Raw genomic sequence first — 16,409 nt, 5'->3', positions numbered from 1 at the left:
AAACTAATTCATGAGATATATGATGGTAACATAGAGAACTACTCGCCAAATAAATTCAGTTAGCCGAATAGTGAAATTCAAATTGAATTATACAATATTTCATCAAATTAATTTTGTCTATTATAAGATGCTCATGAAATCTAAACAGTTGTATTATCAGATGAGATATTGAATAAGACAAATACTTTGATTTTAAAATACAATAATTAATTTTGTATGTCGTTCCACAATATATAAAATATTATAAAACAAAATGTAAACTCGATAGAATAAAATTTTTTTTGTTTATGAGATTGAAACTATATCATCTCCATGATATGATGCACGCAATCATTGTTCCAAATCTTCTAAAAAATGACGAGAGAAATGACTTTCCTGAATTGCGTCAAATTAAACGATGACACAGTTCTAAGATATAGTCATTTGAAAAGATTTTCAAGTTTTTTTCTCACACTGATTGAGAAATAATCGTTAAAAATTTATTAAACTTATAGCTAAATGTTGATAATATTTATACTAATACTAAATATATAAAAATGATATTTCAAATATCCCGATGTTTGAAGAAATTACAGCACCATTCATTGGTTATGTTGTTGAAGAATATATAGGTTATACATACTTTTAGTCACAAGTAAAAACCAATCACGACTAAAAACAAAATTTATTCTTATGAGTTATAGTTGATGATTGTCAAAAACTGAAAAATCATTCAACAATAAAATAAATATTTGGAAAATAAGATTACTGGATAAAAACAATGTAGAAAACCGAAAAAACGTCCTGATAGGGAAGTAAACTACGAGCATGTCAGATCCCAGATGAAGATTTTAAATAACATAATAGATGTTTAAGACGATCATATACTTGCTGAGTATATCAAAATGGTTATATGTATATTATAACAAACTACGACAAAGAGTTGTAGAGTTATCAAAATCAACCAAGAAGTATATTGAAAAGTATGTTATGTGGATTAGATAACTTCTCCGATTCATATACCTNATATGCTGTTACATTCGTTTTAATATTAATATAGTTTCCAAAGTGCAGTGGTGGACCCTGTCATCGGAGACATGAAGTAAAGCACTTTGGACAATTTTACACCACAAAAAAACTAAACAAATGTCTGTATGTGGGTAAACTCTCTATATGAGAAAGACCTTTCTATTCAAATTTGAAAGTAAATTGATTTATGTGTATGAGTAGTGAAGGAGAGAACAATGAACATCGAACTCCAGAGTATACTTTCACAATATTTAATGAGGAATATGCTCCACACGAGAATCGATCATGAAATATCAGAGAATATTAACTTTCGTCACCCAAACCTTATCAACTCGCCTATGTCTCTGGGGTCAAACAAATGTCTATATAGTTTCTTGATATGTTAGATCATCAAATTTCAAAAAGGTATTTTGCATTTTTTTTATGACGTGATAATCTACTGTAGCTATCATTCGATGCATAATAGGTAAACTATCGGACAAACGTAATAGTTGGAAAACTACATTAATCAGGTAAACCACATTGGCAAACCCTGTGACAAGCTCGTCCGAGAAATTGTTGGTAAGAGAAATCGAACTCCTAACAATTGATCAAACATTCACTAATTGCAATCAATACAACTTTATGTTGTTTTAGCATTTCTGTATGTTTAGAATTTCTAGCTTTTTCGATTAGTTCAATCAAAATTAAACATTTTTTTCTATTTTGAATGTATTCGAAATTTATCTCCAATTATCATAATCAATGAATAAATAAATAGACGTTCCAAGCAAACAAAATCCTCACAGTTTAAGCCAATGCTACACTCTATATTTTATCTGCCAACATGTATATTTTCTTAAGAGAAACTATTGATGCATATTATATGCATGATATCAGTATTAATTTAGAGTGAGAAAGATTTTACATCAATTTTATTATGTCCTCGCATAATAAATAATTTATTCACTATCTAAATTTTGTGCATTTTATTTGGAAATCTTGAAATTTTATAAATTTGAAATTTCACCTCTTCTATTTTTAGAATTTCCATAATGAATTTTAAATATTTTAATAAAATCATTTTCTTGATTCCATCAATTAAATCCTTTAGCACGTATACATTTTGTTGTTAATTAGGACCTTTTGGGAAAATGAATGATAAAATATTTACATTAAGAAAAACTTAATTTTAGAAGATAAATTAAAATAAGATAAAAACTTGTGTGAGACGGACTCACAGATCGTATTTTGTGACACGGATCTCTTATTTGGGTCATCCATAAAAAAATATTACTTTTTATGCTAAGAGTATTACTTCTTATTGTGAATATCGGTAGGGTTGACCCGTCTCACAGATAAAGATTCGATAAAAAAAAATTCTTTTTAGTTCTTGAAATTTTATAATATTCTAACAAATATGATAGAATTAGGTAATATATTTGTGATCAATTTAAAACATATATATATATATATATATTTGATTCTTAATTCATTTTGTTTAATGGGTAATAAATAATAAATAAATAAATCTAGTTAGATAACAGAAAAATATATAAATTAATTAAAATTTCCCCAAATCCCTTCATTCACCTCTAACGGGGGTTTCTGTGACAACCGCTACTCCACCGTACCTCCGCTTCTCCGCCGCCTCCCTCTTTACGAATGGGCTCCGCTATACCTAATTCAGACCCATCAGCTTCTCATTTATACAACACCGCCACCATTTACGCCGCTTATTACACTCAAAACCCTAATTTCAATCAACACCAAACCAGCTTTTATCCCCAGCTGCAGTCTCCTGGTGTTGCAACGACCCCGTGTGTTTCGCAGCCGTATATGACTTCGGCTGCCGCGTACGCACCGGCGCAGCAAACCCTCTCCCATGATCCCAATGTTGCTGCTGATACTGCTGCCGCGTCTTATTATGAAGACCAAAATGTTATCTTGCAGAATTGGATTGCTGCTCTTAAGCAAATGGCGGTTGTTCCTTATGCTTCTGTACGTGGATTTTTGCGTTGCTTGATTTATTCAGTTATGTTTTCTTGGGAAAAATTAACGTTGAGACTTCTTGATTTACTGAATTGAGTAAAATATTTGTTTCTGAGTACGAGTGTATCACTGAGTTGAGGCATCAGGCAAGAGTAGGTTTAAGTATATATCTGCTTTGAATTTAGTTAGATGTTCTTTGATGAGCGTAACTATGTTGAGCTTAGATGAGAATTTAGAGCCCGATGTACTTACTTTTAGTTTACCTGAATTCAACTTAAGACACGCATTGACAATTGACGAAATTACCGTAATTATTAATTGCTAAGGCATTGGTCCCTGATGTCTCTGCTATACTGGTGAAATATTCCAGTTGCATGTTTGAATGATCTTGATAAGCTTGGTTTGTTTGCAAATCTAAAAGAATTGCTCAGGAGGTTGAGAAAAATGTATCACTTAATACAAGTGTAGGGGTCCAGAGGTAAGAGTACATTTGTTTTGCTGTTGATGCTTCATATATTTTTATGTATCTAATGTACACGCACTCAGAGTTTTTCATGCTGAGTAAAATTCGTGTTCCGAGGTTAATGTAAGAAATCATTCTTTTCTTTTTTTATTCTATTAAATACGGAATAATTAATGCCTTTTGTGTTTTTAGGGTGTAACTGCACCTAATCCGGTTACTCAATCTAAAAAAAACGGTGCTTGGATAAAATACCCCAAGAAGACAAAGATTGTGCAATCTGCATGGTGTGAAGTTTGCAAGATCGATTGTAACAGTAGGGGTGTTCTTGATCAACATAAATTGGGGAAAAAACACCAGAAAAATCTTGAAAAGTTGAGGGCAGCAACTACAACTGTCCATGTTAAGAATGCTGCTTCAGCATCTTTGCTTTCTCCTACAGTCGCCCCACCAGCAAAACCAGTATTTGGACCAGAAGAGAACCCAAACAATCCAAATGATGCCAAGGGGGAAAATCCCCAGAAGAAAGCAGCTGAGAAAACAGAGGATTTGGAGACAAAGAAAAGAAAAGTTTTGGAAGGAGGGGCAGCAGCTGATGCTGTTCGCACTTGCATCATTTGTGATGTGGTGTGCAATAGCGAGACGGTCTTCAACTATCATCTTGCTGGTAAAAAACATGTGTCCATGATTAAGAAGTATGCATCCATGACAGGAGTTATTTTGGCAGGCTGAAAATAGGGATAGTTAATGTTGATTTGGAGTGGATTGTACTTTTTTTTTCTTTTCCTTTACTTTTAGTAACTGTTAAAAGTTTATCTTGCCAAACCAAAAAAAAGGAAGGAATTGTATATGTTTATTTCGCATTCTGCATTCCGGGGATATGAATGCTATTCGGTTTTCGTAACCAGTACTAATGGAACGTAGTAAAATCCTTGAAATGACGTGATATCTTTGGCAGAGCGATGATGCAAAATTAAACGAGAACAATGGTAACTCAGAACCTATTCCAGTCCTAGTATTAGTATGTAAGATGCCACCAATTCTTGAACAATAGAACATGTATTGCTGTGATGGTATGCGGTTCATCCCTTCATTCTATGGTGCTCGCCACCAGTAATATTATTTTACCCCATGATCGAGTTCTTACCAATGTCTGGGTGCCTGAAACAGCACAGCTAGGATGGAAGTACTTCTACCCTGTTGGTCACTCTTTCGTTGCTCTTTATTCGGTTAATGTTCTACTAGAACTTTTTTTCAGTTCCACCCCCATTTTTCTTTCCTTGTGCTCTAATCTAGTTGGTAGGTGTTGAGATAGTTATCGAGCGGATAAAGTTAGGAAAAACATAGGTTTATGACTCTTGTAGATGGTTTCTTTTGCTTGTTTTTGGAGGCTTGTAACCTCATTTTAACTGGGGTGGATCCAGTGATTCTGGTAAGTGGGCGATCGACTTAGTATACTGAGGAGCACAACTTATAAATGCTGTATTATATTTTACTCGTGAAATAGTTAGGTTTATTTGTAAAATACCGATTGTCTTACTTGCCTTTTACTTGATTGGTGGTCATAACTCTTGTGTTGATTTTGGAAAGGTTTTTGGGAAAGATTTCTTCTTGTTCAACTTGGCTTCAAGAAAACCCATTAAAATGTAAAGATTTGATCGGATACATCATGCTTAAATTTGAAATTCCTATTAATTATAATTGCCTGCTTAGCCTAAATGGGTTTGGCATTTACTTTTCCTTTTATTCTTTTCTTGATAACATAATCAAATAACAGCCTCCTACCTAATCGGGTCATCTTAAATTTTAATCAGTTTGCACATATTCCTTCTTATTTCATGTTTCTAATTAATACTATGTGCTCTATACACTTCATTGATCTGGTGCGATGATATTACTAAGTTAAATTATACTTATTTGATTATGTAGGATAGTTGACCTACGATTTCGGTTAGAAATAAATCTAGTAAGCGAACTATGTCAAGTTATAAAAAATGGAGGTTGAGTCTAAATATCGATTTCACATAAACTAATATTTAGTTACTAGATTTTTTATCGCTTAACTTAAGCTAGATAAAATAAATAAAATGATGATATATGACTTATTAATCTAAACTATTAAATAAAAGAATTGCATTATAAACTACGAATTCAAAGATCAAGGAAAGATTCAATTTCAAATAAAGAATTAAGACACACGATGGTATCAAACTCTACTATGTTGACGCATGTTAAAATTCAATTAATTATTTAATTTTTGACAATCACGGTGAAATCCTCAATTTATTTATTAAACGATTCTTCGAGTTAATAAAACTATTTAAATCTAACCATCCAATTATTCTTAATTGAATTTAATTAGATCAATCATCCATACCTGATTGGTCATTAATTGATCGGCAAAAATGACTTCATTCTCTTGGTGGATTTCAGAAACTAGTTGCACTAAAAGCTCAATTTACTCATCTATAAAACACATATAGTTGGTGTGAATTTTCAAAAACTTATTACTTATCTCTGTTGAATTATTGACAATGTTCTCCGACTAGCCCACGATTAATCTAAATGTGTGCTACGTTCTTCTTGTTGCTCAAATGATCGGTTCACAAAATTGGGGCAGAATTATGGAGGATATTGGTTACTCCAACCGTGCAGTGAAGGATTACAATTCCAGTGATAGTCGAAATATGTCATATCGTTTAACAATTGCATCTCACTATTATAATCTCTATTAAACAAGTTACTACTTGTTGTCAAAGTTCCATAATTTACTCAACATCTTGTTGTCTCGTGCAAAACAATATAGAAAATTTGAATAAAAGTGTAGGTTGAAAAATCATGGTACCTATTTGCTTGCCAAATCATTGACTCTCTCCAAGCAACGTAGAATGGTTCCGAGTTTTGTTGGGCAAAATTTGTGAATACTCGCCGATGGCCCATCTCGAAATATCTCACAAGAAAATAAAAACAAAACAAATAAATTAGCAAAAAAATATAGATGATTTTTTTTATATATAAAAAATGTATAGTCTCAAGCAAGCAATTTATTCTAATATTAAATAAATAAGTCTCCAGCAACGACGCCAAAAACTTGACTGACGATTTCGGTTAGGAATAAATATATCAAACAGACTACGTCAAGTTATAAAAAATGGACGATGAGTTCAATTTTCGATCTTACAATGATTAATATTTAATTACTATATTTTTTATCATTTAACTTAAGTTAGACAAAAATAAATAAAAAGAAGATATTTGACTTATTAATATAAACTATTGAATAAAGCAATAAAAAACGACGGATTCAAAGATCAAAGAGATATTAAACTTCAAATAAAGAAATAACACACAACGATACCAAACTCTACTATGTTGACACTCGTTAAAATTTAATTAGTTATTTAATTCTTGACTTCACAGTGAAATCCTCAATTTATTTATTAAACAATTCACCGAGTCAGTAAACCAATTTAAATCTAATAGTCTAATTATTCTTAATGAAATTTAATTAGATTTAAATGCATTAAATCTTTATGAAATTTCAGTTTCACTTAAAACCAAACACTGAAATTGAATACTATTTCTAGTAAGTTTAACAATACGTTGATGATGACTTTATTGCTATATTTAACTAGTTATCCTCCGATTTGTGATTAATCAACAAATATGTAAATAGCTGATTAGGCTATTAATAATAAATATTAAACCAACATCAGTCAATAATTAAAATCAAGAAAAATGATATATTGAAAATAAAATCAAATATCAAATAAAGTATTGGTTGGTTCTATTGTGGTCTTGGTTTTAAGAAATTTATTCCATACAATCAAAACAAAGCGAGAACACAATGTTTGAATTTATAAGAATAAAATCTAAGAAAGAATAAGAAAATCTCAACGCAATTCGAGCGATTTCTCATTTAAAGTTGTCTTTGTCCTCTCTTTCAAAGTCTTATTTTCTTTTTCTTCCTCCAAGTTTTGTCTTTTGCCTGAAGCATTGTACGTGAGTTCTTCTGCCTCCTCTCCTCATTCTCTTTCACATAATTAAGTACGAAATAAGTGATAACATTATCTGATAAACACAAATATAATAAAATAAAATCATTAAAACCTCTGTAAGATTCAAGCTTATCAATAGTTGTACACATATTTGACCGCTCGAGCATAATAATAAAAATTTGGGGCCTAATAAGAAAAAATGATGTCTTTTACATTTAAAAAAAAAACAATATGGACCAAATATGATCTAACATGCATGCAACTTCATCATCTGAATATGAAATTAATGAATGATGAAAAAATTTTAAAAAAATCACGACCAAATAAATGGTTTAAAATGGTAAAATAGTAATTTAAGCTTGACTGAATTGAACTTTGTGTTGTGTTAAACATTACTACTAAAGAAATGATTGGTATGAATGAATTAAATAAGAAATAAATTTAAACAATCTTGTAATAGGTAAGAATTGAGAGTAAGAATTGAGAGTGAGAATGAGATTATTTTCATGAATATGCGAATAATCATTCTTATTGAAATGAATATTCTCATTTCAATGTCTTACCAAACATGAATACAGGAAACATGACGTGAATACACATTTTCTTTTACCATGCATGCCATAAGAGGTGTTGACAATTGCATAAAATCACCATGACTTTGTAGCTTGATTGAGATCTTCGAGACCTTTGAAACTATTCTTCACACATATATATATTCACAAAATTCATACGAGACTGAGACGAATTTCTGTTCTGACAAACTAATGAAAATATTATTTTTTATGAAAAAAAAATATTACTATTTAAAATATTTAAATAATAATTATTCTATAATTATTTCATATTACTATCATCATTATTATTTATTTTATTATAATTCTAAATTTTTATTAAAAATAATTGTTTTAATTTATAAAGTTCTCTTTGCTTGTTTTGCCAAGAGAAGGCGTTTTAAAGGTTTTTATGAGTGATTTTTATGAACTTATATTTTCTGAGACGAAGCTCGGTAAAATCTTTGATTGTTTTGTAAAAGATCCATGTATAATAAATAAAACTGAATAGCATGAGTTTGGAATATTTATTCTCATAGTAAGCATTCTTGAAATGAGTGTTTCCATCACAAAAGTTATACCAAACAAAAATAAAATAAAATGAGATTAAAATATGCATTTGATTCTAGCCTCATTTTATCTGACCATACATGTCTTGTATTATTATATTATAAATTGCATAAACCCATCGAAAATTTAGCAATTCCACGCTTTTAAACCGAAACCCCAACCCCTCTTGCTACTGATCTTTTCTTGGCCTTGCAACGATTCGGAAAAGATCACAAAGAAAACACCAAATGGGTAAGTTTTTGTTCTGGGAAATGTCTACGTTTCTTGAATGCGAATGACATAAGTTTCCTCATTGTACTGCTTCTTGATGTGTCGGCCAATTTTTGGTGCTGTACTGCTGCTTGATTCTTTGTCGTTACAGATGAAAATGGGGAAAATGTAATGGAAGGCGTGGCTTCAATGGCCCTTTTGCCTAATGGGTCTATTTCAGGCCATTTTATCCAGCTTCCCCAGTCCATCTGCTATGGATTACACGGCACCGGTACTCTCTTATTCTTAGGCATTATTCAAAGGTGAACCATTTAGTCATGGCTCTATGTTTGCTCTGTTTTAGATATTGAATGCGTTGCCTTGATTATCTTGATTTTTCCGCCCGGTTGTAGAAAGTTAATAAGGTTCCAATCGATGAATTTATGGAGGGTAGCTTACTTTACTCTGGAATTCAGTTTTTTCCATTCGAGTGCTATGTTAATCCATTTTTCATTCTCAACTTTCTGCCAACTTGTATCATCAACATTTAGATGTGGCGCTTTCTTTGGAAAAGCTGCCATATACAGGGAAATTTCCCTGTGATGTAAACAGTGCATTTTCACTAGCGTATACTAATGGTTTCTCGTTCTCAGTTCTGTATCATGTTCTTCATATATACTTGTTTGCTTTTACAATGAGTTTATGTCTTTGTATTTCTCCATCCATGTTTCATGGTAAAAAGAGATTGAATGTGAAAGGGAGTGCAGCCGGGGTGAGGATTACCGTTTGATCAAGCTCACTATTACAGATTACAATGTAATTATCATTCTTCTCATGTGAAATTGTTTTTTTCTTCAAAGTTTGTTGGCTATAGTAGACTGATATATGCTGTTTATTCAATAATTTGCAACTATAAAGAACAGGAGTGAAAGGGATATACTGGTGGAATGCAGAGGACACGATGCAGCGAAGATTTGTAATGTTGACCATGCTCATGGGTAAGCCATCAAATAATTTGGCTGTCTTTCTGGCGTGCAAAACTCCTTCGTGTTTTCAGAATAAGATGTACTTCCATTGTAATTAAAACCATATTCAGCATGTTGTAAAAAAAATCGCATTCAGCACAATGCTACCACCAGATGTGGTTTAGTACCATCCTCCAGTTATCCTTTTACAATAAGTGAAGTCGTGAGTCATGGTTCCAGTATATGCATAGAGATTGGACTCATCCATGAATTTGGCAAGGTTCCTTTGCAATGTGTTGATTCTCAGGCATTTCAATTTATAACAGGTGGCAGGAGGATGTTATGGGAATGCTTGAAGAGAAGCATGGGAAATGTAAGGTTTCCATTTCTTTTGAATGTGAAACATTGAAAGCTGATGAAGCAGCCGAGGACCACATCAAGAAGTTCATGCCTAAGTTATCTGGAATGGGTGCTGTAGGTAATTTCAAGCTCTTCTATTTGAGCTCATTTTATTCACAATTGTTTATTTTTGTTCTTTATTTCTGGACAACAAATATTAATTTGGACAGAAGGGTAAGGTAGCAACTGCTTGTTTTCTCTTCTTTTGGCTGTTTGATAGTAATTCCTGGAAAATTCCATGATATCAAATATCAAATCTCTGAGCTTCCTCGTTGGCCGAGTTTTGAATGATAAGGTCCCCATATACTTCCATTATCCAAATCCAAAGTTCTGCATCGTGTTGGCATCTTGTGAATACTTTTTTTTTTGTCTTCACAAGTATGGATCGTTGGGTCGATTTACGGCATATTTTAACATCATTTAGAATGTGCAGTAAACATTGGCAGAATGAAAATTGTGGGATTGGACTTTGAAGCAGAAGCGCAGCACAAGCATGTAGAGCAGAATTTATGAATTGTTATGCTTACAACGATACCATCTCGAGGAGTGTCTTTGTAGTTAGATAAAATCTTAGAGAGTGCGTGTAGTTCCATTGCAATTCTACTCGGTTTTTTTTTGGTTCATTTGTGGAGGAAATTTCAACAAATGGTGGCAAATCATAAAATTGTTGGTAGCGGTCTCGTGTAGTAATTTTGATGTAGTGATGCTATGAAACATAAAAACAAACTATGAGCCAACATATATCAAAATATAAATAATTAATCGAGTTTTTCTATAATTTTCTTTTTTGAGAGGTCTTGTTCTAATCCCCTTGTCATGTATTGCCTTGCCAAACCTCTCGTCCCGGTACCGACAGTTTTTTTTTCAGTGTTTTTTGAGAAAAGAAGAGAAGATATTGAAACTAAATACAGTTTCAGTGAAAGAATGTAAAAGGTTTCAAATAGTAAAAGATCCTTCTAACAAAATGCAGTATCATAAAGAAATAGAAACAAACAACTCATTGTAACTGTAATGTTCACAACAAATTTCAAACCAAAAAACGTTTAGAAACTGACTTGAAACATGGGTTTGTATCAGAACAAGTAATTGAATACTTCAAGCATGTAATTTGCAACTCGAGGATGACAACTAAACATGTCCAAACCTTATCTTCCTCCCCTATCAGTCTAAATAATTTGGGAAAGAAAGATCGAGCATACCCTGTAAACTTGTAGGCACAAGCACACAATGAAACAAGTACTCCACGCTTTCCAAAACTAAGCTCCATTTAACAAATCTCCTTCATATACTTGCGAAGGCCACTCTTATGTTCACAAGTTTATATGATTCTCCTAAATTTACTTGAAACTGTACATGAGATTAATCGCCACTCAACTTGACAGTGTGCGAAGATGGTTTACCATCTTGGAGAGAGATCACCGTTTCGAAAGCTCCCACCAAGGCTTTAACCTTACTTTTCCTGCTCTCAACTAGTTTGCTGATGGTTTCTTCAATAACGTTGTTGAATAAACCTTGAGCGTCTTTCCTCCCCTGCACATCTCGGTGCTTTAAAACAACCTTTACAGAGGAAATTCCCACATTTGCTGTGTTAATTCTTGCCCTCCTAAATTTGAGTCTTCGAGGAGTGTTATTATCAGACTGAATGTCAGCTACCTTTCCACTCTTGAACTTTAATTTCACAGGAGAGCGATACTTGTCATCAGACACAGTCATTCTGCTCTTTCTTGGAGCCTTGTTGGCATTCTGTGTCAGAGAAGGAGCCTTGCCGGTCTTATCAAGTTTATTCTTGTCAAGGACAAATTTATGTGTCCCCCTATCAACATCTTTTATATGAGTGGACAAAGGTGGTGCCTTTGCATTTGATCTCGTCTTGATGACATGCGAGGTTTTCCCAGAAACCTGCTCGTTTATCGATGTCTTGGCATTTGACCTGAGTATCTTATTTTGATTATTCGGAAAAGGAGCCAAGTTTCTAGCTTTTCTTGATGGAGTGGATATTGTCTTGCTAAGAGAATTCTTGGGGAACGAGTTAGAAATGAGAGGCGCCCGTGCTTTCTGCGCAGATGTTTTCATTTCTGTTGCCCTTTTTACTGGTGTGAAATCACTGTTTCTTCTCAGTGTTCCATAAATACCATCCGAAGAATCAGAAGGAGATATCATTTTATCCTTGACTGATTTCAAATGCACGGCAGAATGTTTCTTTGTTAAACAACCTGTTTTTTTCTCAGTTGTTAACATTTCACTATCACTCAAAGAACCATGTTCTATTGTAACTTCTAAATTTCTACTTGGCAACAACGTTTTCCTCTTGATAACTTCAGGGGGATCTGGTGAAGGGGGGGTTTTCTTCCCGGGTGAAATCTTGTGCTTTGTCAAAGGAATCTTGTTGCCAGATGATGCATTTTTCCTCGAGGAAACAGGAATACGATCCAAGGATGGCTTAAGTTTCGGTGAAACAAATTTAATATCAGGAGAAGGCTGCAATCCAGGTGAATTCTTTTTGCCAACACCATTTTGCTCAGTAGGTGACATTTTTGCAATTCGAATTCGTAGGGGGATCCTAGCCTTTTCTTCAAATTCATGTTTTCTTCCATGTTTACACAAGTCATGGCAAGAACCAGTGGAAGCTCTGAGATAATGGGGAACCTTTTTCCTATTCGCAGTTTCCAACTTTTCAGTAGAATTACTTCTAGAATCATCCCTCTTATGGCATATCCCTGTGGAAGCTGTGTCATGAGGGGAATCAGTAGAGTCACCTTCATTCAGCGAATCTGAGTACTCTGCAGAGTTTTTACCTATATTCAGGGAATCCATTTCATTTTTCTCAGGAATTAGTAGCAGAGAATCAGTACTTTCTTCAGCCATGGCAGAAAAATTGGATACCTCAAAACTCCTGCAAACAAAAGATGCTTACTATGATCAATCTTGATGTCATTGGATAGACTCAGCATGCAATACTAGTTCGAAGCATTCAGATATATCATATATGTTATGCAGATTTCAGCTTCCCTATAAAAAATCCTTGAGATTAAGGGCAACCCATGTGACTTGCTGCATTTTTTATTATGAAAACTTGAGTGAAATTCGAATCATTTTCATTCGAGGGTAACCATTTCTGCTCTACCCAGAAATCGATCGCCAGTCATCTACAAGTTAGGCTCCTCTGGGGCTGGAAAAAACGATGTTCTTTAATCCAAAAAACCAACAAAATCATGCCCTGAATGAAATGGTTATGAATACTTTCCTACCCAAAATAACACAAAAACGTCATACATTTCTGAAAATCTAATCAACAGATTGATCAAATCCATTGAAAGGGAAAAAGGAAACCCAAATTCACGGAAAACCAACCTAAAAATCCATGTAAAAGCTTGCATAAAGTGATGACCATCACTCACCCACAAGATCATAATCTCAGGGAAACTAGAAAAAACCCAATTCAGAACAAGGAAATCGCATGACCCACAATTTATACACAATAAAAGAACACAAATAATTTTTTCTAAAAAAAAAAATTGTTCCTGAAACCAGAAAATATTCCCTTTTATGCCCTTTTTCCTGTAAGAACAAACAGATAAAGAATATATCGAGGAATTTCAAGAAACAAGATGAATTCAACTGAGAAAGAACCCCACCTTCTCTTTACCTGTCTATTTTGCGTTCACAAAGATCGTATTTGCACAAATAACGGAGAAGATTTATCACAGAGCCCCACTTTCGTTTCACGCAAGTTTCTTTAACAATTTTTTGCCATCTGTTTTATGTGTATTTTGAGGGAGAAAAAAAGAGAAAATGCAAGATTGCAAATTGGTAAAATCGTTGATTCGAGTGCAATGACTATTTTATTCTTGAGCAAGTATCCTACTCTCTCACGTATATGTATCCATAAAAATATCGAATAGTCTATATTTAATATTTTTTATAATTCATGTCAAATAAGAGTTTTGTATCATAAAATTGACATGTGAGACGATTCATAAGAGTTTTTGTGTTTATTTTGTTTCGATTTATATTATATATAAATTTCGTGTTAATTGTTTAGTATTATTTGATCAAATTAAAAATAATAATAATTGATACCCCGAGATGTGCCGAGCCATGGATAATGCCCGGGATGTCCCGGGTTGTGAGTTGTGCCCGGATCAGGAAGATAGATTATTCCTGGGTCAATAATACGGTAAGCTGCACAGAAGCTCGTGTCTCAGGCTATCAGGTACCGAGAATATATAACTTGGCAGGGATAATCTGAGAAAAGGCCCATCGAAGGGTCGAGCCATTGAAGCACCTGGGGCATAACCTCCCCGGATTATTGTATGCCCGGGCTCTTATGAAATTTCCCGAGAGGCATTCTACCCAGGCCACTTCGATATGAGTGTCGCATTTAATAACGTCGACAAAGTAGGGTATGTGCGGCCGACCTATCTCTGACACTAATACAAGTGGTTGATAAAATCAGATAGACTGGATGTGACTAGTATGAGATTTGACATGTCAGAATAATAAAGTATAATCAGCCGTCTTACTATAATTAATGATCAGCACAGAGAGCTTATATCTTCTACTATAAATACAGGTTCTCTCCTCACATTTACTCTCTATTCAGATATTGAATGCACACATTTATTGTTCATTTACTACTCACCTTCCACACCAATTTCACAACCATAACTTGGTTACATTGGTTTACAGCTTGAGTCCTTCACTGACTTAAGCATCGAAGTGGTCACGTCGGACACCCCTCCGACACCCATTCCCGTGGTTATTTTCTTGTTCGCAGATCTCCTCGGCTACTCAAGGGAGGAAAGTTTCTAATCCGAACATTTTTGCTCTTATTTCCCTCATCATACTGATAGCAGATCCGGTGGAGTACCTGACCCGGCTCATCCATTTAATCCGGATCGCATCAATAATAATATATACAACGCGTGTGTATCTTTTACTAGTATAAATAAATTTTATATATAAATGGAACACATATAAATACAAAATGGTATACAGATAATAGTCTTAGTTTTTATATATTTTTCTTATATATATTTGTATATTTATCTTTTGTGATTAACATATTGTTTACTTTACCTCTTTTGCTGGTCAATATTAATTTAATTGCATCGATTGATTTTTAAAAAAAAATTAGATTAATTAACGTATCATTGCATTTACCATTATAATTTTGACATAGTTAATATTTTAGTTTAATTCATGATTAAAATTTATTTACTTGCATTTTAAAAATGAACTAGAAGTTTGAGTTGTAAATATATCCACAATTATTCTAAAAAAATATCCAAATTTATTTAATTTTGATTTTTTTAAATTAAATTGATATAAATGTATAAAATAGTAAATTAAATATTTATCTAGCTCCTTAAATTACTAGATTATTTCGGATAGGGAAATTATCCAATTAAAAGCTATTTTTAATTTTAAAAAAAGTGATATTTGGAATTTAGATGCGGAAATTGTTAGTACGGAAAAAATTCAGAATCAAACAAATTTTGATATGATAATTGTATTCAAACTGATAATTAATTTCCAAAAATTATACTCGATTTAGGCATGGTTGTGGATTTACTAAAATAATTGGGTCAAATCATAAATAAGTTATAGTTTGGGGGTGATGTTGAATTTCTTAATTTTATCCTTTCAGTAGGTAAACCGTCAGGCTCTACTCTACTGCATTAAATGGTTTTATTAATTTTAAGCCACTAAAATTAGGTATTGCCAAACTTTTATTTCTCAAATTCGTTTCTTCATTATTACAATTTATTACACTCATTCACATTATGTAATCTAAAAATTTACACTAAATAAATGTTAGATTTAGACTAAATAAATGATATTTTATTGGATATTACCTAAATTTAGTAATTTTTAATTCTTTAGTTATATTCTTACGAGAAACATTTGTCGCGTTTTTCGGATGTAATTGTTGTACTTGAAACATATTCATATTATAGACATTTTTATGAGTTTTTTTGGTAGAGTAGGTCTTTCATAATACGGTCTCAAGGATCTTTATTCGTGAGACGGATCAATTGTGTTCATATTTACAATACAATTAATATATTTGACATAAAAAGTAATATTTTTTCGTAGATGATCCATATAGAATATCCGTTTACAAAATTGACACGTGAGACTGTCTCACAGGATTTTTTGTGTTTTTTGGTATTCATATATATGTAGTTCATGTATTTGATATTTATTTGTTTATCAGAAGATGAATGTAAAGATTTATATTTTTTTAATTATCATTTTATTAAAGAAATAAATTTGTTAACCTAGCAAATGTAAT

General features: G+C 32.7%; 2 protein-coding genes and 1 long non-coding RNA gene across 9 annotated transcripts; 2 read left to right on the top strand and 1 right to left on the bottom strand.

The window, feature by feature from the left end:
* The first annotated feature begins 2,559 nt into the window (after positions 1 to 2,559).
* LOC140986873 (uncharacterized) lies at positions 2,560 to 4,574 on the top strand. The gene is made up of 2 exons (XM_073455258.1): positions 2,560 to 2,988; positions 3,635 to 4,574. The coding sequence occupies exons 1-2, from the start codon at positions 2,653 to 2,655 to the stop codon at positions 4,169 to 4,171; spliced, it is 873 nt and encodes a 290-aa protein (XP_073311359.1). The 5' UTR covers positions 2,560 to 2,652; the 3' UTR covers positions 4,172 to 4,574.
* A 4,087-nt stretch (positions 4,575 to 8,661) lies between these two features.
* On the top strand, positions 8,662 to 12,979 carry LOC140986251 (uncharacterized). Of its 7 annotated transcripts, none has more exons than XM_073454358.1 (7): positions 8,662 to 8,789; positions 8,920 to 9,039; positions 9,490 to 9,563; positions 9,666 to 9,745; positions 10,039 to 10,190; positions 12,433 to 12,600; positions 12,775 to 12,979. In XM_073454358.1, the coding sequence occupies exons 1-7, from the start codon at positions 8,786 to 8,788 to the stop codon at positions 12,846 to 12,848; spliced, it is 672 nt and encodes a 223-aa protein (XP_073310459.1). In that variant the 5' UTR covers positions 8,662 to 8,785; the 3' UTR covers positions 12,849 to 12,979. The 7 variants fall into 7 exon arrangements, with proteins under 7 accessions (XP_073310459.1, XP_073310461.1, XP_073310458.1 ...); XM_073454360.1 differs by having other exon boundaries at positions 10,039 to 10,186; positions 12,775 to 12,906; XM_073454357.1 differs by having other exon boundaries at positions 12,433 to 12,978.
* Positions 12,980 to 13,010: 31 nt separating this feature from the next.
* On the bottom strand, positions 13,011 to 13,966 carry LOC140986252 (uncharacterized). Its single transcript, XR_012176910.1, has 3 exons — positions 13,747 to 13,966; positions 13,463 to 13,534; positions 13,011 to 13,280 (listed from the first exon to the last, which is right to left on the bottom strand). It is a non-coding gene; the product is annotated as an uncharacterized lncRNA (long non-coding RNA).
* Positions 13,967 to 16,409: the final 2,443 nt, after the last annotated feature.

This window comes from Primulina huaijiensis, chromosome 10 (genome assembly GCF_012295235.1).
Source record: "Primulina huaijiensis isolate GDHJ02 chromosome 10, ASM1229523v2, whole genome shotgun sequence".
Taxonomy (NCBI): domain Eukaryota; kingdom Viridiplantae; phylum Streptophyta; class Magnoliopsida; order Lamiales; family Gesneriaceae; genus Primulina; species Primulina huaijiensis.
This window is presented reverse-complemented; position numbering and strand designations above follow the sequence as displayed.

Coding starts and splice junctions, on each gene's coding strand:
- LOC140986251 (XM_073454357.1), top strand. Junction 9,564..9,665: donor TCACTATTACAGATTACAAT/GTAATTATCATT, acceptor GCAACTATAAAG/AACAGGAGTGAAAGGGATAT. Junction 9,746..10,038: donor AATGTTGACCATGCTCATGG/GTAAGCCATCAA, acceptor AATTTATAACAG/GTGGCAGGAGGATGTTATGG.
- LOC140986873 (XM_073455258.1), top strand. CDS start 2,653: ATGGGCTCCGCTATACCTAATTCAGACCCATCAGCTTCTCATTTATAC. Junction 2,989..3,634: donor CGGTTGTTCCTTATGCTTCT/GTACGTGGATTT, acceptor TTGTGTTTTTAG/GGTGTAACTGCACCTAATCC.